Source organism: Lycorma delicatula, chromosome 7 (assembly GCF_047948215.1).
Source record: "Lycorma delicatula isolate Av1 chromosome 7, ASM4794821v1, whole genome shotgun sequence".
Taxonomy (NCBI): Eukaryota; Metazoa; Arthropoda; class Insecta; order Hemiptera; family Fulgoridae; genus Lycorma; species Lycorma delicatula.
In genome coordinates, this window is record NC_134461.1 from 131,323,499 (window position 1) to 131,347,994 (window position 24,496).

At 29.6% G+C, this 24,496-nt stretch overlaps 1 protein-coding gene across 1 annotated transcript in view; it reads left to right on the forward strand.

Annotated features, from left to right (window-relative positions):
- Positions 1–5,343: 5,343 nt before the first annotated feature.
- The window catches only part of bs (serum response factor blistered), a 339,616-nt gene continuing 320,463 nt past the window's right edge, over positions 5,344–24,496 (forward strand). The window contains exon 1 of the mRNA XM_075371351.1: positions 5,344–5,886. Within this exon, the coding sequence (XP_075227466.1) occupies positions 5,440–5,886 (447 nt within the window). The 5' untranslated portion in view covers positions 5,344–5,439. The remainder of the gene's footprint in view (positions 5,887–24,496) is intronic.

A 24,496-nucleotide genomic window follows, 5' to 3' on the forward strand; every position in this document is an offset into this window, starting at 1 on the left:
TCGTGGCGTCAAAGCGATACTTATATCGTCTAGCAGCAGATGATCGACCAGAGCGCGGCTTAATTAATTAAAGAACAATGAATTTTCTGTATCTTTATAACGTATACGTAACGTGTACAAATATCAGCTCAATAATTTCTATAAAGGGCCTTCTAAACACTTTTTAAAGCTAATTCCTGATTTTGATGAAGTGTCTGCTTGCTTTATGCTTAATTTCTTCGTAAAAGAAAAAACCAACGGATGCGAAATCAAATTTCCGAACATAACTTCAGATGATTTTACGTATCTTTTGTTTTTATTAGTTTTCTATTTATTAATTAATATTAATATTATTATTATTATTTGAAATAAATAATAAAATAATTACGATAAGCATTTACCCGTCTAATAAAAAAAAACTTACAAAGGTTAAAATTTTAACAATATTTCATATTTCCGTTAGGATTATCGTAATTGATTTGAGTGTTATTTTCTTCCGATCCTAGCACTGTTACGTAAACGTAAATAGTTGACGCGTTTCGAAGTACCTCCATTCTCAAGACTACTTTTAGCACGCTTTTATTGCTAAAAGTACTAAAAGGTACTCCGAAACTCGTCAACTACGAATACATTTTGAAAAAAATATATAAAAAAATAATATATATATATATATATATAATGATTATGGTTTCAGGAAAAGTATAGGGACAAGGGAAGCAATTTTAGGCCTCAGATTAATAGTAGAAGGAAGATTAAAGAAAAACAAACCGACATACTTGGCGTTTATAGACCTAGAAAAGGCATTCGATAACGTAGACTGGAATAAAATGTTCAGCATTTAAAAAAAATTAGGGTTCAAATACAGAGATAGAAGAACAATTGCTAACATGCACAGGAACCAAACAGCAACAGTAACAATCGAAGAACATAAGAAAGAAGCCGTAATATGAAAGGGAGTCCAACAAGGATGTTCCTTATCTCCGTTACTTTTTAATCTTTACATGGAACTAGCAGTTAATGATGTTAAAGAACAATTTAGATTCGGAGTAACAGGACAAGGTGAAAAGATAAAGATGCTACGATTTGCTGATGATATAGTAATTCTAGCCGAGAGTAAAAAGGATTTAGAAGAAACAATGAACGGCATAGATGAAGTCCTACGCAAGAACTATCGCGTGAAAATAAACAAGAACAAAAAAAAGTAATGAAATGTAGTAGAAATAACAAAGGTGGACCACTGAATGTGAAAATAGGAGGAGAAAAGATTATGGAGGTAGAAGAATTTTGTTATTTGGGAAGTAGAATTACTAAAGATGGACGAAGCAGGAGCGATATAAAATGCCGAATGGCACAAGCTAAACGAGCCTTCAGTAAGAAATATAATTTGTTTACATCAAAAATTAATTTAAATGTCAGGAAAAGATTTTTGAAAGTGTATGTTTGGAGTGTCGCTTTATATGGAAGTGAAACTTGGACGATCGGAGTATCTGAGAAGAAAAGATTAGAAGCTTTTGAAATGCGGTGCTATAGGAGAATGTTAAAAATCAGACGGGTGGATAAAGTGACAAATGAAGAGGTATTGCGGCAAATAGATGAAGAAAAAAGCATTTGGAAAAAAATAGTTAAAAGAAGAGACAGACTTATAGGCCACATACTAAGGCATCCTGGAATAGTCGGTTTGATATTGGAAGGACAGGTAGAAGGAAAAAATTGTGTAGGCAGGCCACGTTTGGAATATGTAAAACAAATTGTTAGGGATGTAGGATGTAGAGGGTATACTGAAATGAAACGATTAGCACTAGATAGGGAATCTTGGAGAGCTGCATCAAACCAGTCAAATGACTGAAGACAAAAAAATATATATATATAATGAATGCATTGTGAAATAAAATAATTATTAACAAACGAAAAACCCGACTACTAATTGTAAACAACTACATAACAGTAATTACGCATAAAGAGATTTCTTCGCTTGGTCGAATATACCGCTGCATCTGAAATACAAATGATATATATTCGGCCTTACCTTCCTTCTGGTCACTATGTCGGTTTGCCGCTGATAGTTTGAAATTTAAAAAAAATAAGCCGGTTACTTACTTTATTTATTATTGCGGATTTATCGATTAATCCGCAATTATCAAATATCAACTTTCTTGATTTCAGATTCGTAGGCATCTTCATCCATTTCGAGATCGAAATGTGTAATTAATTTGAAGCCTGGAGACGATATCGAGGCGACATCAGCGTTAAAATATATAATCGGCCCGGTCGGGCCTCGATCTGTCTACCTACTGTACAAGAAGGATAACCGGATTCAAATACCGAATAAGAACAAATATAAAACAAAGATGTACGACCGGAAAATGCTGAAGAAGAAAAGTCGGATAAAATATTAAATCAAATTATGAAATGTGTTATACTAGTATATGAAAAAAAATTACTTTCAGTTATAAAATTACGACAAAATTTTTTTCATAAAGATTAACTCGCGGTAATAAATATCTTTTAGTGTTTATTTTTTCGTTTAGATCATATATCGATCGCATTAAAAAAAAACTTCATTTTCCATTTTTTTGGCTTTTTTGTTGTTACTCAATCATTCTTTGGCTAACTTCGACTTTCTTTAAGGGAAAATTTTCTGAAAGTATTTCGGTATACATTTTTTTTTTTAAATATTCTATTCCTTTAATTTTTTCCGATTTCTTGAAACCAGCTATTTTTAGTTTTTTATTTAGAAAGACGATTAAAGTTTTTTTTATCGATCTGTTGTCCTCAATTTTTTTGTGTCCGTTTTTTAAAAGCCTAATCCTCTTTTTCTTAAAGAGTTCGTTATTTTTTTTCAAATTTCTAGTAGTTTTTTTCATTTGATCTGAAGATATGATTATTTTCTTATTTAGTTCCTACAATCTTTATTAAAATTTTCCTTTCCTTTAATTTTTCCGGCTTAAAGTCTTTGACTGTCATAATCGTTTCTGCAGCTTATAAGCAATCTAGTTTAATAGTTGTGTTGTAGTACCTAAGTTTTGCGTTAAAAGAAAGGTTTTTTTGTTAAATATATTTTGGTTAGTTCCATTTTATTTGCTTTCATTTTGAGTCGGATCTTTCCAGGGCGTTATACTGTACTATTTCTCTGAATTATTAAAAATGTTCAACTTAGTTTTTAGTATTTATTTTTATTAAATTTTAATAATTTAAAAAAAAAATTAAGGAAATTCGAAGAGAAACATGATAGTAACTGAGAGATATCAAAATACCTGGAAGAATCGAGGGCTTTAGAGTACAAGCACCAGGTTTTTATACAGCCACAAGAGAGAAAAAAAGAGTCCCGTATAGTTCAACGGCACAACCTCTCCCCTTGGCAATACGTAAAAGTTGAGAAGATGACTCAACACGTCTGCATTTGGTGGGAGTCTAACCGAAACCGTACAACATCATGGAGACAAATATAAAATAGAAAAAAGTGAATTCCAAAAGGGGTGATCTATTCGTAGCGGGACTACAAATTGAACTATCCGAAGTCGTTCTCCAAGTTCCTCCGAATAATGGGCATCCATCTCATCAACAATTCCTCGGGAAATCGGGGTGCTATACAGAATGGGAGTTCCACGATACTCATCGATGGTTTTTGCGTCGACCGACTAAAATCTACGCTGTAACAGATTATTTTAATTCAAGGTGCTAAAGAGCCTCCTGAGGTGATGTTCAGGCTTCATTAAAAAAACCTTACCCGACTTGCTTCGCACACAAAAATTGACCGGCTTGGCAACAAAATAGTAAATTAATTATTATTGTAAGGCCTTATTTATCTTGGACCTTTGAAATATTTTTAACGGTTATTATTTGTGAATTTTGAATTTCAACTGGCTCAAATAAAATTGAAGCGGTCGAAAGATTATTGGAGAAACCTATGATAACTTGAAGTTCAACAATTTGGAAATCTTGTAATCTTTTTACATAAATATTCTGCTTATTAATGTTTTCCAGTCGTTATTATTTATATTTAGCGACAAATATATTTACTGTTTTTAATTTTATTGGAATAAAAAAAAATAGTAGAAGCTTTTGGGAATCAAAATTAGATCAAGTAGAATGTAATAGAATGTATTAAAAAGAAAGTTATCCCGTAAAAATTCTGTAATGGCTTTGATATTAAGGATAAATTATAGGAAAAATATTTAAAAAACAGTTTAATAACGATAAATATGTTAATTTTGATAGATCCACAATAAAAGAAAGAATTAATAAAAAGTATAATTAATTACGGTTATTTATCTAAAGATTATTGATGGAAATCTTACAAAAATTAACTGCAGACCAATTAAATAAATTACATCTTTCGAGCAAAAATTGTAGAAAATGTATAGGCGAAATTTTTGGTCTATCGTTAATCGCATTAACTGTAGGTTTTTGAATACAAGACAATTAACAGTTTTTTACTTAATGTTATGAATATAAAATTATTGTTAACAGAATAATGTTACGGCGGTCATGTCAGATGAATCAAGAAATGTATGTGTATACATATAAAATGAAGTAGATAATATTTTATTTAGCTGATTTTATAAGTGGTAACTACTTAAAATCTCAATCTGTTTAAAATTATTTTAATGGTGAGCTTTATTTTATAAACTTTTTTATTGAACGGTTTAAATGCTTATAAAGCACACTGGACTGAAATATTGTGATACATTAAAAATTAAACCGCGTATCGGTTCCGGTTACTAATCTGGTTTGTTTATAAAAATTAATTTTCTGATTAGACGAGTAAAATACATATTAAAATAATTAATGACTATTATTATTATTATTATATTCTAAATAAATATTTTTTAAAGAAAAAATACCGAATTATTTGGTAAAATATAGTTCAACGATAATGTTCATTGATACGACTTCTCGTGTGAATCGGCAGATTTTACCGTTCAAACAAAATACAAAGTTTTACGATCGCATTTGCTATGATGGTTAGTTTTTAGTAGGAAATAAAGTCCGCATCCGTCAAATGAGATCTCGTGCCGAAAGGGTGGATCTTAGTTTGCCATATTAGGAGAAGTTTACCTAATTTGGCATCAGCGACTTCTAAATATGGGAGAGGGGGGGCGGTCTTACTATATGATTGTATTCATACACCGTTTCATTTACTATAGTTTTTTGTATTCGACTAATAGAACTTAAATTAAATAAATTTGTATTAGCGTGTTTGTTAATATTAATTGTTAATATTTTAGTTGAGAAAAACGCGAAATAGTGATATTTTAAGCCATCTTGTCGGGAACTATTTTCTCCCACCGGCGCAGTGCGGAACTGCTGTGACGAAGCACACAGGTCAAATTACGAACAGTGCGGTGTGTGGCTATGGTGGATCTTCCGTGTGCTGTGCTGCAGTGATGAATTCTATAACCTAGTAGTGTTTATCGTTTATTTACTGTGATGATTTACAAGTGTTAGTGTGCTTGAGTTATGGATAACCCTTCAGGCGGGGGAAGGGATTCCCGCTTCAGTATGGGATATAATATGTCACTTTTAAGTGGTGAAACAACACCGGAAATTTATACTAGTGGTGTGCACAGTAGACCTTCAACCTCAATAACCTCTGGTTTATCAAGGTCTTCGTTGTCTTTATCGAGTGCTTGTGGGGCCGGATTACAAAGGGGTATGAAAAGAACGTCTTCTGATGTGTGTTTTGACCAAGATGTACAAGGTAACAGGTCAAATATGTCCGGTATGACAGGGGAGTGCGGTTCTGATGTTGGGGACGATGGATTTTCACCTGCGACTCAAAAAGGTTCGCCGCCTTCAAATGGCAAAAAGACCAAAGGCCGTGTTAAAATTAAAATGGAATATATCGATAATAAATTACGTAGATATACTACTTTCTCGAAAAGAAAGACTGGCATTATGAAAAAGGTAAGTGATTTCAATAGCGGTAACATAACCTCTCGTGTGTTTTTAAGCTTATAGATGTCACTAAATGGTGCTTACGGTTAATGTAATTTAAAAATTTACTCGTTAACTCACAAATTACTAATCTGTATTAAGGAGTAATCTATATTATAATATTAATGAAACGACTACCCGTGGACACTAATATAAATTTGAAATTAACCTCAATGTTGTACCATCTGTACGAAAATATTAAAAAAAAAAATGATTTGGTCGTGCGATTAAGACAATTTATTGTTTATTTAATCATTTACATTCGCAGTAACTTAATCAGTGAAATAATATTTTGTTTACTATCATACAGATAGTTTTATCGACATAAATGCGTACCTAACCTTAACGGAACGTTGTTACCGTAGCACGTGTTAGGTTAGATTTTGTTTATTAATTTCTTATTTATTTTTTTGTTTGTCTTTTTAGTTTATTATTATATTATCGTTGTAAAATGTCGTTTTTATCTTTATTTATGCAATTTTCTGCTCAGTATCGGTCAAAAACTCGAATTTTCGGTATCTCTTAGATTGTATTGTACTTGTAGGCTTACAAATATGAAATGTTTTTCTTATTAGGAATTTTCTTATTGATAGGGAGATATTGATATAAACTAATATTGAATAATTTTGTTTTACAATTTTTTTTTTAGAAACTAAATCTTTTACTTGTATTTTAAATAATGAGAAATCTGTGAATAAATTTATATTGAAATATAAAATTTTTTTTAATAATTATTTCCTTAAATTTTAATCACTCAATCTTTTAAACGGCTTTTGTAAAAAACATACTTAGTTTCCATTTTATTTTACTTATTCATTTGTATGAAACATGCTAAAATTATTATTGTACATCACTTAAATAAAATCACTTCGATAAAACACTTAAGATAAATCCATTTCATTTTTAGTTTAGGAAGTATTTTTTTAGTTAAATATAATAATAATTTGGTTTTTGTGTTTGGCAAAAAATAAATTTAGTAATTGTTACAGGAAAAGTAAGTGAACTTAGCTATACTGTTAACTTTGATAGCAAACCTTTGTTCGTACAACTTGATGGGTGAATTTATTTTGTATGAAATTAATTTGAATCGCAAATATTTACAATCATAAATATTTTATGTTAAACAAAAATATTGAAGTTCATGTATTTTTAATTTTTTCCCCGGGCTCGTTTAGTATCTTCAGTGAAATGAATTAAGTTAAATATTTACATACAATGTAAATAGTATAAACATATTCTGTTGTTAAATGAATTTATTAATTTCTAATTATACATTTCACGTCATATGATGTATTCATTTTTATTATTAGTATTAATTACTTTTATTTACTAGAAACTAGTTTTTCCATAGTAACAAGTTTGTAGTTTCATTTGATTAGGTGATTTTTAGAAAATTTGTTGCGTGTGTTACACTATTTTATAATTTTATCAGAATTTTTTAGCTTAATTCAAGCACATCATCGCTATGACTTGTAGTTAATTTTTTCTGTAAAATATTTTTGTTTATTATATTTTTATGATAAAGGCTTACATTTCTATCGCTGTAGACAGAAAATGTTTTCATATAATTTTTCTAATAACTTTTATTTATTAAATAATTAAGTATAATAAAATTATAAATTTTTATTATACTGTTGAAACGGTAGTTGTGTTTTATAAAGTGAAACCGTTAAAATTATGCAATTTTTTCATTACCTATGTTTTTTACTTATTGTTAATATGTTTAGTATTTTTATAAAAGTCTTTTTAAAAGTTAGTTACAAATTATAGTATATATATTAAAATGTTATTTTGAATAACTATCGCTTTGTTTATTGTAACTTATGTTAATATTATTGTATAACTGTCTAAAAAAGATATTTTTGTCATTCTTTTTCCCTTCTGTTGCGCTGTATATCCTTGGGTATTTATTTTCTATTTTTTTAAATGTGTGAATAGTATTGGTAATATAATGTAATTTTTTTTAATAATTCAAAAAATTGTTATTGAATAATATATTTTTAAACATCATCGACATGATTGTTTTTTTTTTTTTACATAGTACTCTGCTATAACGTTATGGGTTGATAAAATCTTATGTAGAAACCTTTCTTTTTTGTAAGTATAAATTTTTTTATTATTACACTTTTAAAATCATTTAAAAGTGAAATAATAAATAAAAGTAAAGAAAATAAGTAATGTAAATAATAATAAAAGTGAAATAGTACGGTGAGAATCCTTTTTTAATCTTAGCATAGTATTAGGATTACCTTTAATTTGATTTTTGTGTTAACTTTGTTTAATTGTTTTTGTATTATTAAATGATTAAGAAATAAAGTAAATTAAATTTAGTGAACTTATAATAAAATATAAATATAGCATTATTTATGATTTAGCATTATCAGCTTCGCTACATCTTCTATTCCAGCCTCCAGTCATTTACTCGACTAAAAAAAAATAAAAAAAATCATATTAAATATAGATTGGAAATTGCTCATATTGTATACCTTTATATGTTATGTAAAACTTGGGCGTTCAATCGCATCATAATTGTGACAAGGTTTTTAGTTTTACTTGAATCTATGTAATGTAAAGAGTATATCCTACTGATGTAGTCAAAATAATATTAGTAAATCATTTTAAATTTAAGTAAATTTAATCAATATTTTTCGCCAAATTATACGATTTAAATAAATATTTTGGTATGTTAAACTGTTAAATTATTAAAAATATTACATCTATTTTTTGAGCTATGCTAACAGCAAGTTTTATTAAAATATAAATTTTAATTAATATTCTGCACGATTATACACATTTATTAACGTTTTATATATTGCTTTAATTATAAAAAGTGTGTTGTAGCTTGGGTTAATGAATTGCAAATTTTGTTGTCGTTTTTGACGTACATACTGTTATGTATTTGCATATAATTAATTATAAATCAATTAAATAATTGTAGAATAAGGAATCATTTGATTTGAATGTCAAGATTGTTTTATCGATGTTGAAATGTAAAATACTTGTTTTAAAGTTAATGAAATTATCAGTCCTCAGTTATTATTAAATTATAATATAGTATGCTCAATAAAGAGATGGGTTAAGCAGTTTTTGAAATAATTTGGTAAATAAGGTTCTTTTTTATAAGATCTTTAGTAAACTTTTTGTTAGCAGCTTTTATTATCAAATTTCTTAAATTATAAGGTTTGTTTTTCAATTAATTTAATCGTTTATACGTTTATTTACATATAAAAAAGTTACTTACATCTGAACTTACCGCATTGTTGATGTGTTTTGTGAAATGTTAAGAAAATTAAAAGAAATTATTAATTTGTCGCTTGAAAATTTTCTTTTTGTAAAGTAATACTGTAAATTTACAAAATTTATATATTCTTTTATTTTTATTTACAGATTCTTCTTAAATAAAACCATCATAGAAGCTTTATTCATGAATAGTTTTGACATTACTGTACGTTTAATATAATAATTTTTTTTAAATTATGTGTCTTATTCGCAAATACAGCGTTGCGCTTGACATCTACTGAATTGTTGATCATTTGTATTATATAGAAGGGTATGATCAAACATTCAATGAACTACTTCCATTATATATATATATATATATATATATATATATATATATATAATATATATATATATGTGTGTGTGTGTGTGTAAAATATGGTATTCTTCTAAATTTATTAAACATAGCTATAATAAGTAAATAAAATTAATTATAACAATAATCTGCTTCCATCTCTTGATGACAAAACCTCCGGAAAGAGCACTTTTTGCTTTATTTTGATGAAAACGTACTATATTGTTGGATAGTGACACCATAAAATTTCTGCAGTTTTTTTTAATATGTCTTTATGATATATAAAAACAGAAAATACTCTTTCTGTATTTGATTTGTTGTTACTGTAAATAATTTTGTTATTTTTGAGTAGTGCACGGCTCGGTTAATTTGTTTCCGTTGAAAGTGGGGAAATTATTCTGTATAGAAAAGTACAAAAAAAGTACGTATTTTATTTTATTAAAACATTATGTTATATCACCTTTAGTATATATATATATATATATATATATATATATTTTTTTTTACTAAATACTTTTTTAAAGAAAAATTATTTTTGTTTAACAATGTGCCAAAAGTAAATTTGAAATAGGAATTAAAAAATAAAAAGAAAAGTTCAAAGTAATGTTTATAAAATTGAAATGAGGATGCTCAAAATTTAATGTACTAAGAATTAAAAGTCTAAAACTAGATCCGCATTTCACTTGTTAAACAATCCTCATCTGTATATAAACTAACGTAAATGTAAATATTTGAACGATTAAAAACAAACTTATCTTTTTTCTATAATTCTAATAATTAAATATCTATTAGATGTTTTTTATTTGTTTATATTTTTGCTAATTCTTCTGTATTCTTCTTCACTTACCGATCATCGGTTTGCATTTTATTTTACTGAAAAATAGTTTTTATTTTATTTTGAATATTGTTTAGTAAAGCTAATACTTTGACGTGTTTGTTTAATAGTATAAAGTTTTTGTTGAAATAGCATTTTAATTTTTTTTTATTTATAAAAATAAAAAGGAAATAACTATTATTTTGCAGGTCGGTTTCATTTTTCCTGAGTATTAATTTCAATACCTGTTGTAAGACATATTATTATTAATATTTTTTTTAGTAAACGTTAGTGTTTATTTTAAGTTTCTCGATTAATTTATATTAAGTACTATTTCATTCATAAATTTGCAATTATTACTCATTATTTGAATAATTTCTGCAGTATCCATGTATTTAGCCGGTGTACATTACACTATATATTTATTTGCCTGTATTTATTACATTTCCAGTAGATGCAGGTTACTTTTTAATTTCTCTATGCAATTTAATAATTTTTTTTGTATATCCATATTTGATATCTTTGCTTCGGTAAGATCCATTTAACGATTTGATTTGATATCGTTAAAAACTTCTTAGTATTTTCAACCGGCGGTTAATATTTTCTTATAAATTAGTTGAAAACTAATCGGATTAATTTGCTTTATTATTTCAAAAGTTCAAATAATTTTCTTTGTGGACTGTGGTGGTTAAAAATGTAACAAAAATATTAAGATTTAAGGCATATTGTGGAAAAACTCATCGGTAGTTTTGTGATTGTTAGTATTTAATATTTTTATTTTCAAATCGCTTTTGTAAAGTTGTTTTTTCTTTAAATATTAGTGAAAACAACGTACATATTTATTTTTATTTTATGTCGGGTTTGGTAAAATAAAAAATTTAATCTTAAAATCTTACTAGGTTAGGCAATCTATAAAATGTAATCTTAAGGTGATTTTAATTGAGCTTTCCATCTTCTTTGTTGCTTAGAAAATAAATAAAGCTTTTTATTTTTAAATTTGGAATGGCATGAAGTTTATCGATTAATATTAGTTGCAGTCTATGATAAAACTCCATCTAATGTTGTTTTTAGTTGAGAGTAATGTGTTTTTTTTTTAGAATTTCATCTTTATTTCACGCAAGTTGATTTTGTAGTCTCTGAAACATTTTATGTTTTAGCGCACAGTTATAAGGAATGCATTTTATTATCTTACCTGACACAATACATTTCTTTTGAGTGTTTCATTATTTTGTATTGTTCCCGTATCGATTGCAGTGTTTTTTTTTTTTGTAGTTTGATAAAAGCAGCTGAGAATAAAAAATTAATTTTTTTAATAATTGAAAAATTAAAAATTTCAATTCATTGTAGCTAATTATGCAACTCCTTCAGTAGAATTAACCGTGGTGGTGTCAAAGTTTTTATTCGATGACTACCATTAACGATAGTTCTGGTGGTTATTTCCATTGAAGAAGGACCCATTTAATTAGTTAAATGGTGGTAGACTATTTCCACGTAGTTTGAGAATCATTTATTATTTTACCGGATCGGTTTTGGAAATTACATGAATTATAAATTGTATGTTTATTTATATGTGTAAATACATGTGTGTGTGTATTTATATGTACATGAACAATAAAAAAAATTAATTCCCAGGTACAGGTTTCGCAAGCTTCTGTTGTGAATTAATTCATCAGGCAAAAGAAACACATATGTATAAATTAATTAGTACAGTTAGAGTTGGATTTCAATATTTGTAACATTTTAAAATCATGTTTATTTCACAAGTAAAACTGCCTATATTTTAATATTGGTTGTATATAATCTTCTAATTGTGTGTGTGTGTGTGCGCGCGCGAAATTTATTTATAACCCAATTTTATTAATATTCTAAACAATATATATATATTGTTAAAAAAAACCATAAAATAATATTCTTAAAACTTAGAATTTAATTTTATTCACCGTAATGCTTGTGTGTGGTGATATGAAATGGACAAATATATTGTACGAAAAATTACCGTGCTTGGCCGGGATTCGAACTCGGAACCTTCCGTATGAAAGACTGGGACCGCCTTGCCACGTATGTTTCAGGTTATGCATTTCCACAAAATATAAATCCTAGCTTAATGATATGATACTATAATCGAAAACCGGTTATATTGATTATTCTTTAACGAGTTTTAATTAATAATTAATACGACTGGAAATTTTTGTTTAACAAGTATTTTCGTAAAATGGTTTTAATGAAAGGGTAATAAGTCGGTACGTGTGTTATGTCTTTAAACCGATAAGGATGTTAGACTGATATTATCATTAAACTGACCGATTAGTATATTAAGCCCATAAGGAATTTGTGACATATACTTATGCGTTGAAATATATGGCCTTTCTCTGGGACGCTGGAAATAACCCGTAACCGAAATAAAAAAAAATTGTGTATATATATATATATTTTTTTTTTGTAAGGAAATTGAAGTTTTATTTACTTTAATTTCACGCCCCTTCCAGAAATATTTTATTAAACTACTCATTATGTGAATCGCAGATCGGATATAAATAAAAACAATCTAATGTTATGATATGTTATGATATGTAAAAAAAATCTAATGTGGACACCACATGACTTTCTTATACGCCTATTAAATTACAAATACATGTTTAAAAAAATGAAAAGTACATTAAATCGTATTTCATTAATAGCTTTTGATATTTTTTTTATTTAATTATTTTTCGAAAAAAATGTTTGCAATCGGAGGTTAATAACTATAATAAATCAATATAATTAAATTTAAAAAAAAAGTTAAAAAGGAAAATTCCAACCGATGTGCCTTCCCCTTGTAAGATCTAAATATCTCATTAATTGAAATTTTATTTGGCTATAACTGGAACTAATGAAAATTAGTACCGCTTATGATGTATTGTTGAAAAGCTCTCGATGAGGACTTATTACTGCAGTTAAGAAACAACAATCCAGAATCCAGATTGTTTTGGATATCGGGCTTTTTTTTTTGAATATTTTTGGCCAGTAGATTGCAATCAAAAGGGGAGGTGCGCAACTAGATGTTACAACAGTAGTAAATCCAAAATTTCAACATCCTATTACTAATTGTTTTTGAGTTATGCGAGGTACATACGTACGTACAGAGGTCGCGCCGAGACTAGTCAAAATGGATGTAGGGATGGTCAAAATGGATATTTCCGTTGAAATTTGAAAACCGACATTTTTCGCGATCACAATACTTCATTTACTTCTTACGAGGAAGTAAAAATGAATTCTCGTTAAAAATTTTTTTTAAATTCAAATTTAATATTTATTTTTGTAATCTCTTAAATTGTATACATTTTTTTATTATTTTAGAATGCATCCTAAGCGTGCAATTAAAAAAAAAACGTTAGACCAGAGCGGTTGTTTTTTTTGTGCTTACTGAACGATGTTTTTTTTTAAATACAAAAAAAATTGCAATAAAATGTACATTAAATTACAGATGTTGCTAAAATCTTCTTTTTTTTGTTAAAAAAAGTGTCATTCGTACGTAATTCCTTATAAATAGTGGAGTAGACAAAAATAGATATAATAGGTATGCTGTAATCGGTTTAAACGAAGTCATTGAAGCCAAAGCCAAAGCTCTTTGCTTTAGCTTTGTACGGAGCATATCGATAATATGAAAATAAAGTGCATCTTTACGATTATTTGTCGGAGTAACGTTAATTATAAATACAATACATAGATAGCGCTCGCTACGAAAAATTATGCCCATCACCTATCTATTGAAATCGCGGTTGTAGTTTATTATTTATACTTCGTGTAAAATTTACTCGATTTTAATTCAGAAATACTAAAATATATATATATATATATATTTTTTTAAATCTTCCAAAGGGAAAAGTATGTAGCTATCCGCTACGGATTGTGATGTAATCGAATTCAAATTGTAAAATATTACGTAAGTCCAACGGTTTATGGGATTTAAGCGAACATCGTATGCGAACGCAGAGATCCTAATCTACGTATATCTTTAATTATAATGTAGATTATTGAAGATAAAAGTAAGTAAAATTATAGCACCGACCATTTTATTTTGCTGAATTTCTATTTTACATTTTTTTGTCGTTTTATTATATATATATATATATATATATATATATATTTGTTTTATTATAAAAATTACAATAACGTAATCGTTTCATTGAACTATTTTTTTATGTCTTATGAATGGATTACAGGAAAAAAATTTGTTGTTTATTAGATTGAAGACGATTTTTTAAATACCGATAGTTATTGTTTACGAGTCGTTCTTCAAAGAGCTGAAATAGCGTAATTTATGGAATTGAAAAATTTACTTGCTAATGAATGTACGAGTAATTTAATATTATGTACTTTTTCACGATATTTTATTTATGTAAAAACCATTTTTTACCATCTAAACTATAATGGATTGAACCGGTAATTCTATTCTTTGTTAAATTTTTTTGCTTTTAAGTACTGCGCGTTGCTCTGTTGAGGAACGGTGAACTCTTGTATTATGGTGTATAACTTGGTCGGAGTTTTTTTGTAATGTTTGAAAGTAGATTATCTAGTTTGTTTTCAGTATAATTTTTAACAAAATTTCGTTTTGTTTAATACGATTTTAAAATTTTAAGGAAATTTAAAACTTTAACATTATAAATGTTTAATTTTATTTAAATTTTAGAGCCTATTTCTAATATTACAGTTTTTAAATTTTAAAGCGTATTTCCAGTACGGTTTAAAGTTTAAAAGTCATAATGAAATAAATTTTTTCATCAAAATCTATTTCTTTTCTTTAGTTATGAATCGAATTTAATCGTAACATATAATTGTAAACGGTCATCAACTGTTTATTACCTCTTCGGTTCTGTTTATTTATACTTAGCAATCTTTTTTTTTTTTACGGAGTTTGTCATTACGTAACGAGTTATTGTTAAAAATTTTTACCTGTTTCAGTGCTTTTCAATCTAACTCGAATATATGCTCTTGTAAATACAGAAAAAGATTTACCCTATTAATATTTAATAACCGATCCTTTTTTTCATTTTCCTCAAACAATTTGGGAGTTTTTCGTTTATCAGAATTACATTTATCGGCCATTTTCCAAATTATAGCTATTCTGATCGTCGTTTCCTATTTATGCGATGGGAAATAACTATTACAAACAATTGTATTATATGGCGAATAATTTGATCCGCCATATTAATAAAATTTAGCCGGGCAGTCGATGTAATATTTTTATTTTCTATTATAAATGTCTATTTTTTAGAGTTCTTGTCGACTCCCCGTCGTAATAAATAATTATTTTTAATCTCTGTCCGCATTTTCGTAATCGGCGTATGAAGTATATCTTTTATTAAACGCAATTTATTTACGATATATACGAATTTTTTTTCTTCAGAAATATCTGGGATATTTTCAGTAGAGTTTTTTTTTTCAAATGGAAATGCCGTTTTTGTTTTATATGCTTTGTTGCTATTTGAACTTTTCCGATTCCATCTTATAATTAAATTTTTGATCGTGCGTAGTCGGTGCATAGCGATGTTTCTAATAGAAACATCTCTTTATATTGTATCGCGTTACTTCGATGGTAATTTCTGAAACGGCCGCTAAGGATGTAAATTGTTCGTCGGAATAGGAGAAAAAGTGCGGATAATTGTTTTCAACGCTTTAACGATGCTATTGCTTTAACGATTTAACTTTTTTATGGAATTTATTTTAGAAGCGCTTAATATAAAAATTAAGTCGAGTAAAATTATATACAGAAGCGGTAATCGTTGCGTGTCGGGTGACGGAAAATAACATTTATTGTTTTTAACAGTCGTTTGGGATGCACCGATAATAACTTAGTTATTATAGCTGGAATTTGTAGAACAGATGTTTATTTAACTTTTATTAGATTTAATTTTTAAAACGCATTTTTGACGGACACCGGTTGTTTACTATGAGTACACCGTACGCTCTGCTATTCGAATAAAGTTTTTCAAAAATTCTACGTGTGTCCTTAAGATTACAGAGTCCTTTTCTGTGCGTAATTTATCCTCTTGTTTAATGAAAATATTTCGATCGATTTTAATGTGACGATAAGTACGATCGATGACCGTTTAAATTTTATTATATATTTACATTTAAAAATATTTCCTTAACGTTAAAAATTTACGAATCATTAAAAAGGTAAAATTATTTCTGAATGTTCCCGGGTCGTTAAATTTTTAATTTCTTCACGGATCTTGATCTCGATGACTACTAAGCGTGAATCATTTTGCCCTATTACTGTTTACTGTGCCGTCAAACGGAAACCAACGAGAAAATTTTATCGCACTATTAGATTCATCGATATTTTATGTGTAAAATTTATAAAACAACTTTTCATTGTCTTTTTCCAGTTTTTTTTTTGTTTTTTTTTTTTTTTTGTCTTCAGTCATTTGACTGGTTTGGTGAAGCTCTCCAAGATTCCCTATCTAGTGCTAGTCGTTTCATTTCAGTATACCCTCTACATCCTACATCCCTAACAATTTGTTTTACATATTCCAAACGTGGCCTGCCTACATAATTTTTTCCTTCTACCTGTCCTTCCAATATTAAAGCGACTATTCCAGGATGCCTTACTATGTGGCCTATAAGTCTGTCTCTTCTTTTAACTTTATTTTTCCAAATGCTTCTCTCTTCATGTATTTGCCGCAATACCTCTTCATTTGTCACTTTATCCACCCATCTGATTTTTAACATTCTCCTATAGCACCTCATTTCAAAAGCTTCTAATCTTTTCTTCTCAGATACTCCGATCGTCCAAGTTTCACTTCCATATAAAGCGACACTCAAATCTTTTCCTGACATTTAAATTAATTTTTGATGTAAACAAATTATATTTCTTACTGAAGGCTCGTTTAGCTTGTGCTATTCGGCATTTTATATCGCTCCTGCTTCGTCCATCTTTAGTAATTCTACTTCCCAAATAACAAAATTCTTCTACCTCCATAATCTTTTCTCCTCCTATCTTCACATTCAGCGGTCAATCTTTGTTATTTCTACTACATTTCATTACTTTTGTTTTGTTCTTGTTTATTTTCATGCGATAGTTCTTGCGTAGGACTTCATCTATGCCGTTCATTGTTTCTTCTAAATCCTTTTTACTCTGGGCTAGAATTACTGTATCATCAGCAAATCGTAGCATCTTTATCTTTTCACCTTGTACTGTTACTCCGAATCTAAATTGTTCTTTAACATCATTAACTGCTAGTTCCATGTAAAGATTAAAAAGTAACGGAGATAGGGAACATCCTTGTCGGACTCCCTTTCTTATTACGGCTTCTTTCTTATGTTCTTCAATTGTTACTGTTGCTGTTTGGTTCCTGTACATGTTAGCAATTGTTCTTCTATCTCTGTTTTTGAACCCTAATTTTTTTTTTTTTAAATGCTGAACATTTTATTCCAGTCTACGTTATCGAATGCCTTTTCTAGGTCTATAAACGCCAACCCACCGGGTTGGTCTAGTGGTGAACGCGTCTTCCCAAATCAGCTGATTTGGAAGTCGAGAGTTCCAGCGTTCAAGTTGTAGTAACGCCAGATATTTTTACACGGACTTGAATACTAGATCGTGGATACCGGTGTTCTTTGGTGGTTGGGTTTCAATTAACCACACATCTCAGGTCGAACTGAGAATGTACAAGACTACACTTCATTCACACTCATACATATCATCCTCATTCATCCTCTGAAGTATTATCTAAACGGTAGTTACCGGAGGCTAAACAGGAAAAAGAAAGGTCTATAAACGCCAAGCATGTCGGTTTGTTTTTCTTTAATCTTCCTTCTACTATTAATCTGAGGCCTAAAATTGCTTCCCTTGTCCCTATACTTTTCCTGATACCAAATTGGTCTTCTCCTAACACTTCTTCCACTCTCCTCTCAATTCTTCTGTATAGAATCCTAGTTAAGATTTTTGATGCATGACTAGTTAAACTAATTGTTCTGTATTCTTCACATTTATCTGCCCCTGCTTTCTTTGGTATCATGACTATAACACTTTTTTTGAAGTCTGACGGAAATTCCCCTTTTTCATAAATATTACACACCAGTTTGTATAATCTATCAATCGCTTCCTCACCTGCACTGCGCAGTAATTCTACAGGTATTCCTCTATTCCAGGAGCCTTTCTGCCAATTAAATCTTCTAATGCTCTCTTAAATTCAGATCTCAGTATTGTTTCTCCTATTTCATCCTCCTCAACTTCCTCTTCTTCCTCTATAACACCATTTTCTAATTCATTTCCTCCGTATAACTCTTCAATATATTCCACCCATCTATCGACTTTACCTTTCGTATTATATATTGGTGTACCATCTTTGTTTAACACATTATTAGATTTTAATTTATGTACCCCAAAATTTTCCTTAACTTTCCTGTATGCTCCGTCTATTTTACCAATGTTCATTTCTCTTTCCACTTCTGAACACTTTTCTTTAATCCACTCTTCTTTCGCCAGTTTGCACTTCCTGTTTATAGCATTTCTTAACTGCCGATAGTTCCTTTTACTTTCTTCATCATTAGCATTCTTATATTTTCTACGTTCATCCATCAGTTTTCTTTTTATCGGTATAAAAAAAATTTCCGGTTGAAATCCCGATCGGTTATAATATTTTCTCATAATTTCGACAAAATTTCATTTCCGTTTTCCGTCGCACAAATGTAAGGCTTCATGATGCATTAAAAAAAAAAGAAAAAAAAAAGTATAATATTTGGTTTATAGCTGTGATTATGGTGAAATGTTAATGGTTTTTTTAAGATCTTTATTTCTATCGAGTAAAATTCGTATGAAAGTAATATTCAAGTTGTTTTTTTTTTATGATTTAGCATTTCTGTGTAAATATTTGATAAATTTAAGTAGATGTATTTAATTAAGGTTTTTTAAATATCTTGAATTGAACTATGTTTAAATTATAATTGTAAAAAATCCAAAAATATCGACAGATTTTTATTTCGTATACGCCATATAATGATTGTTATTATCGCTTAAAATTGATCAAATGAATTGAACTATAAAAAAACGGAAAACAATTGGAAGTTAAGGAAATTTAACTTAATCTAATTTATAGCTTGTCGACTAAGAAATCTATTTGTATAGGGTGTTCCTAAAGGTTCTCGCGATATCTCGCTAGGTGTTAGAGGGGTCTCTGTTTAATCTCTCCCTTGACCGATAGAAGCCTACATTTAGACCGACGACTTTCTAATATTTTAATACCCTCAGTATAATGTGATCGCTCAATTCTACAAAATAAATAATTTGTCGTAAATAATCTGACCTCATCGTTTGAAGGGAATTTTCGTCCGGCGAGCCGTTTCCATTTCTTCAGGTTTGGGAAGAGAAGGTAATCGCTGGAGGTCAAATTCGGTGAATGTGAAAAAGCTACGAAGCTCCGGTCGTGGAGTTTTGCGGTTACAATCCGAAATGCGTATGCAGGCGCATTATCGCGGTGAAAGAGGAGCATATTTTTATAGCTAGATGTTTACCTTTACCCTGACGATGATGGTTCTGACTTTTTCCAGGTAGTTTGTGACCACCAAACCGGCAGAGTCGCAAAGAAATACCGTAGCCGTAACTTTACCTGCAGATGGACCCGTATTCTCTTTCTCTGGCGCATTTTCATCTGCTTGCACTCGTTTGATTTCTGGCGTTTAATGGTGAATCCGTATTTCATCTTTTATCATAAAACATTGAAAAAACTAAGTGGAATCGCATTTAAATAAGTAAAATGTAGTAGTGGAAGGGTGAAAGATCATATTTTCGCTATCTCTGTGACAGGCTAACAACTTTCCCGATTGATGCTGGTCTTATATATATATATATATATATATATATACATTTTATATATCTAATGATGGCGTAAGTATATTCAGTTTAGTTGTATACGTTTTATTTTTTTAATTTTATTAATTGTTGAACTGAAGGCAACATGAGCATTAAAATGTTTGTTAATTTTATTAAAAAAAGGTTTTAATTTTTATAAAAAACGGTTGTTGGTGTATGGCTCAACAGGTTGAAAAAACGAGTAATGGGTACATAGATTACGGTGTGTGTGTGTGTTTATACTGAAAAAAAAATATAGAATTTGTAATTTAACCAATTTGACTGGCTTAAAATTTAAAATATTTACAATAAATACACCATGGTTTTTCTAATGTTTTTTTTTTTTTTTTGACGCTACCAAGTGTAATTTACCCACCGGGTTGATCTGGTGGTAAACTCGTCGTCGTAAATCGGCTGATTTCGAAGTCGAAGTTCTCAGGTTCAGATCCTAATAAAGGTTGTTACTTTTATTCGAATTTGAATATTAGATCGTGGATACAGGTGTTCTTTGGTGGTTGGGTTTCAATTAAGCACACGTCTCAGGATTAGTCGACCTGAGTTTGTTCACGACTACAAATTTACCGTTACAATTACATTACCCCGATAAGTCGCTAATGACTTTAATTGTTGATGCGACTATAAATACTAGCGTTAAAAAAAGTATTAAAAAAAAAAAGATGTAAATTGAATTAAGTAATTGGAAATGAAAGGAATTACAGCGGTGAGTCATATATTATTGTGGGTGGTAGGTTTATTGTAGTCCTGTAGCAACAGCGGCATGGTGTCTCTCTTAAACTTATTTGGCAGTGTCTAGTTTAGTATTACAAGTGGCCGCGACGGCTATTCTGTTTACTGATTTGTGCACGCGTATGTGTGTTATGTATGTGTGATTGTATATAGTATACAAATGATTACTACCTAAGAATTTTTAACTGCACCGCTTCTCTACGCCATACCCGTGCCATGCTGGTTTTTAGTTAAATTATTATTGCTCAAGGCAATTGCGTTCCAATCCAATATATATATATATAATATGTTTAACGCGAGCAGTTTTAACTGTTGTAAAAAGTAAAACCTGTTTGTTAAAAAAAATCTTGCTAAATGTTCAACAAAATATTAATACATTCGTTTTGTAATTTTTTTTTAATTTCGGAGCTCTTTATCCAATCGGTTTTTTTTAATACCGATTATTCTACTTTATTTCGTCGATTAACGTCTAAGATATTTGTAATTACTTATTTTATATTTTAACAAAAATGCTACTGAATTCGAATCCGGTCGATAAAATAAAAATAAAAAGAGCATTTCGATATTTAATTTTAGCGTTATAATTTAGAAATCGGCACGTACAATATTTCATCATTAATAGTGAATCTATCCGAACAGATTTACTTCGAGTCTTTTTTTAACGCTTCTCTTCGTTATTCAAATCTGGTAATATCCTATCTTCTTTTACCTTAATTTATGTTCCATTCTACTGTTATTTTATTTATTATTTTTAACTCGTTTCATATTAAACGATTACAAGCGGTTTTAGTTTATTCTTTGGTCGATTTTATTTTAATTTATACTATTTCATTTTTATAATTTTTTCCCTCTAGAAAAAAAATGTTCTCCGATAAACTTTCTCGTTTTTCTTGTCCCGATTTCGGTAATTTTTTTATCAACGGTTTTTTAAGTTATCGGTTATTTTAAACCCGATGGCCGATAATTGGAATCCCATCCAAAAAGAGGAGGGTATGGATATTATATCCAGTTTTTAAAGGAATGGTCTAACTGAGATTGTACAAGACTACACTTCATTTACACTCATACATATCATCCTCTGAAGAATTATGTAAACGGTAGTTACCGGAGGCTAAACAGGAAAAAGAAAGAAGTTTTTAAATTAAAAAAAAAATACATTTTTAAGAAAGAAAATGTACGTAGTAGTTAATAAAATAATTATTAAAAAACCCGCATAAAAATTGTACACATGTACCTAGAATAATCGTGAAAAAACGAACAAAAAATCGTTAAACAAGTTTATCTTAACTTTTCTCACCGGCACTCTTTTCAGGATAGAGTAATTTAGTCTGCGATGTGAAAATTTTATTTACATTTACATTTTATGTTACAGTAGGTGTCTGTACAGTCTGTATGAGAGTTACTTCAACGGTCTCCACTTTGTTTAAATTAACAAGCACCCGACACTTTCGAAAATGCTAGTCTTAACCGATTGGAGGCCATTTAAATTCACGATGTCTTATATGCTCGCAAAGGCTCCCGATTATATTATAAAATGTACACGTAATATTAAATTTTCACATCGCAGACTTAACTTATTCTATCCTAAGAATGCCTGTGAGAAAAGAAAAATAAACTCCTGTTTAACAATTTTTTGTTCCTTTTTCGTAATTATTTTAGGTACACGTGCACAATTTATAGTAGGTTGTTTTTTAATAATTATTTTATTTAGCGTTTTTTTTTGTTTTCATATTTTTATCGTTCAATATAATAATCATCTAGATACGATACCGATGTAAATATTTTTTTGTTTCAGGAAAGGTTGTGTGCTATTGAAATAAAAAATTGAATGTCAATGTACGATAATGTATGTGCATGTAACACATATTTGTATCGGTTCATTTAAATTACACTGGTATACAAAATTTTGTCTCGGAGCAAGTAGAAGTGGTTTCTGTATATATATATGCCCCTTAAATACAAAAACGTTAACAGAATTTTTCTATCGGCCTAAGTTTTTAATTTACACCCTGTTCTGTATTATATATGTTATGAAACTTGTGCAGTTATATTATGGTATTACGCATTTATATTACGTAAATGAATAAAATTGTATCGAGTAAGCGTTTAAAAATGATTAATTTGTTATAAAGGAAGGTCTGCAGCGGCATAGAATAATAGAATTAGTTTTTACTGCTGGATGATGCGATTCTAAAATGAGTCAGAAGATGTCTTTCTTACAGACTCCATTATTGTTTGTCAAAGTGATGTCACAAGCGACATCTGGTTGATTATTATGCGAGTTACTGGTGCAAGCCACAGCCAGTCTGTTCAGCGCTCTTTCTCTTGACATCTGTACATCTTTCGTGCGTATACGCTGATATAATATAGTTCGGTGTAAACGTTTCTCGGTTACGACGTATTCTAAATTTACATTTCATTTTTTGAATTCAAGAAGTGTAATCTTGAATCTTTTGTAGCGTTTGTGTGATTTTACAAAACGTCTAGAAATTGTGTAAATCCCCATGACAGCTTTTGCTATATTTGTGGTGAGGTAACATTACATTTCAGAAATGCAGTCTTATTCCTCTCATCAAAAAATGTTATAAGGTTTATTTTGGCCGCAATATCGGCGATTAAGGCGACATCGGGTTCCTTACATTTGTTATGTTACTTGCGTCAGACTCCTTTACAAGCCGGTCAAAGGGTTCTCGGCACGTGAACTTTGCTGTTCCAACGATTTGGCGAGAACCAAAAGATCGCGCCACCGATTGTTACTGTCGTCTGACTAAGCGTCAGTTCAAAATCAAAACGCACTATCTCATACCCTAATTTATCACCTGCCATGAGGCCTGTGGCTCGCAGTGAAGAACTGCTTGCGCCTAACCCGTCAGAAAATATACTTGTCGATGATAAGATTTGGCAGAAGATAATGATGATGTAAGGGTTCATCTAAACTGTGAAGCTTCGTGTTCGAGTCTGGTGAACCACATTTATTAATACAAGGGGACCTTAGTGACCTTGTACGAGATTTGAATTTCATTAATTCAAATCTCGTACAAGGAGAACTTTTTCTTAAAAAGTTCCTCCTTTTTTTTTATAAAAAAAGGAGGTAGAACTTTTAGGCTCACGATTAAAAGATTGGAATCTCCTCCACCGCTCAACAAAAGTATGTGTTTTTAGAAGTAGGCATAATGACTAAGAGTTTCTTTGTATTTGAAGATGGACTTTTTTTCTGTAATAGTGATTTGCCCGTATCGGAATCATTTGGTCATGAGTATAAAACAGAGGGGTGGCGTTTGCTTATCGATTCGTCTAAAGCTAGTCTGAAAGCCGTGCTTCTGCACGTTCGGGAATGAGTTTCCATCAGTGCCAGTAGCTTACAATACGGATCTGAAAGAAATTTACGTGATCGTGAAATTTCTGCTAGATAAAATAGTATGAAGAATTTCAGTGGAATATCTGCGGCGACTTGAAAGTAATTGCTCTGTTGCTAGGTCTCGACTTGGTTTCGCCAAATATAAATATTGTTGTTTTCTTTGCGAGTGGGACAGCCGAGACCGAAAAAATCATTACGTACAGAAACAGTGGCCATACCGAACAGCATGAATTCCAGGAAAAAATAATTATCGTT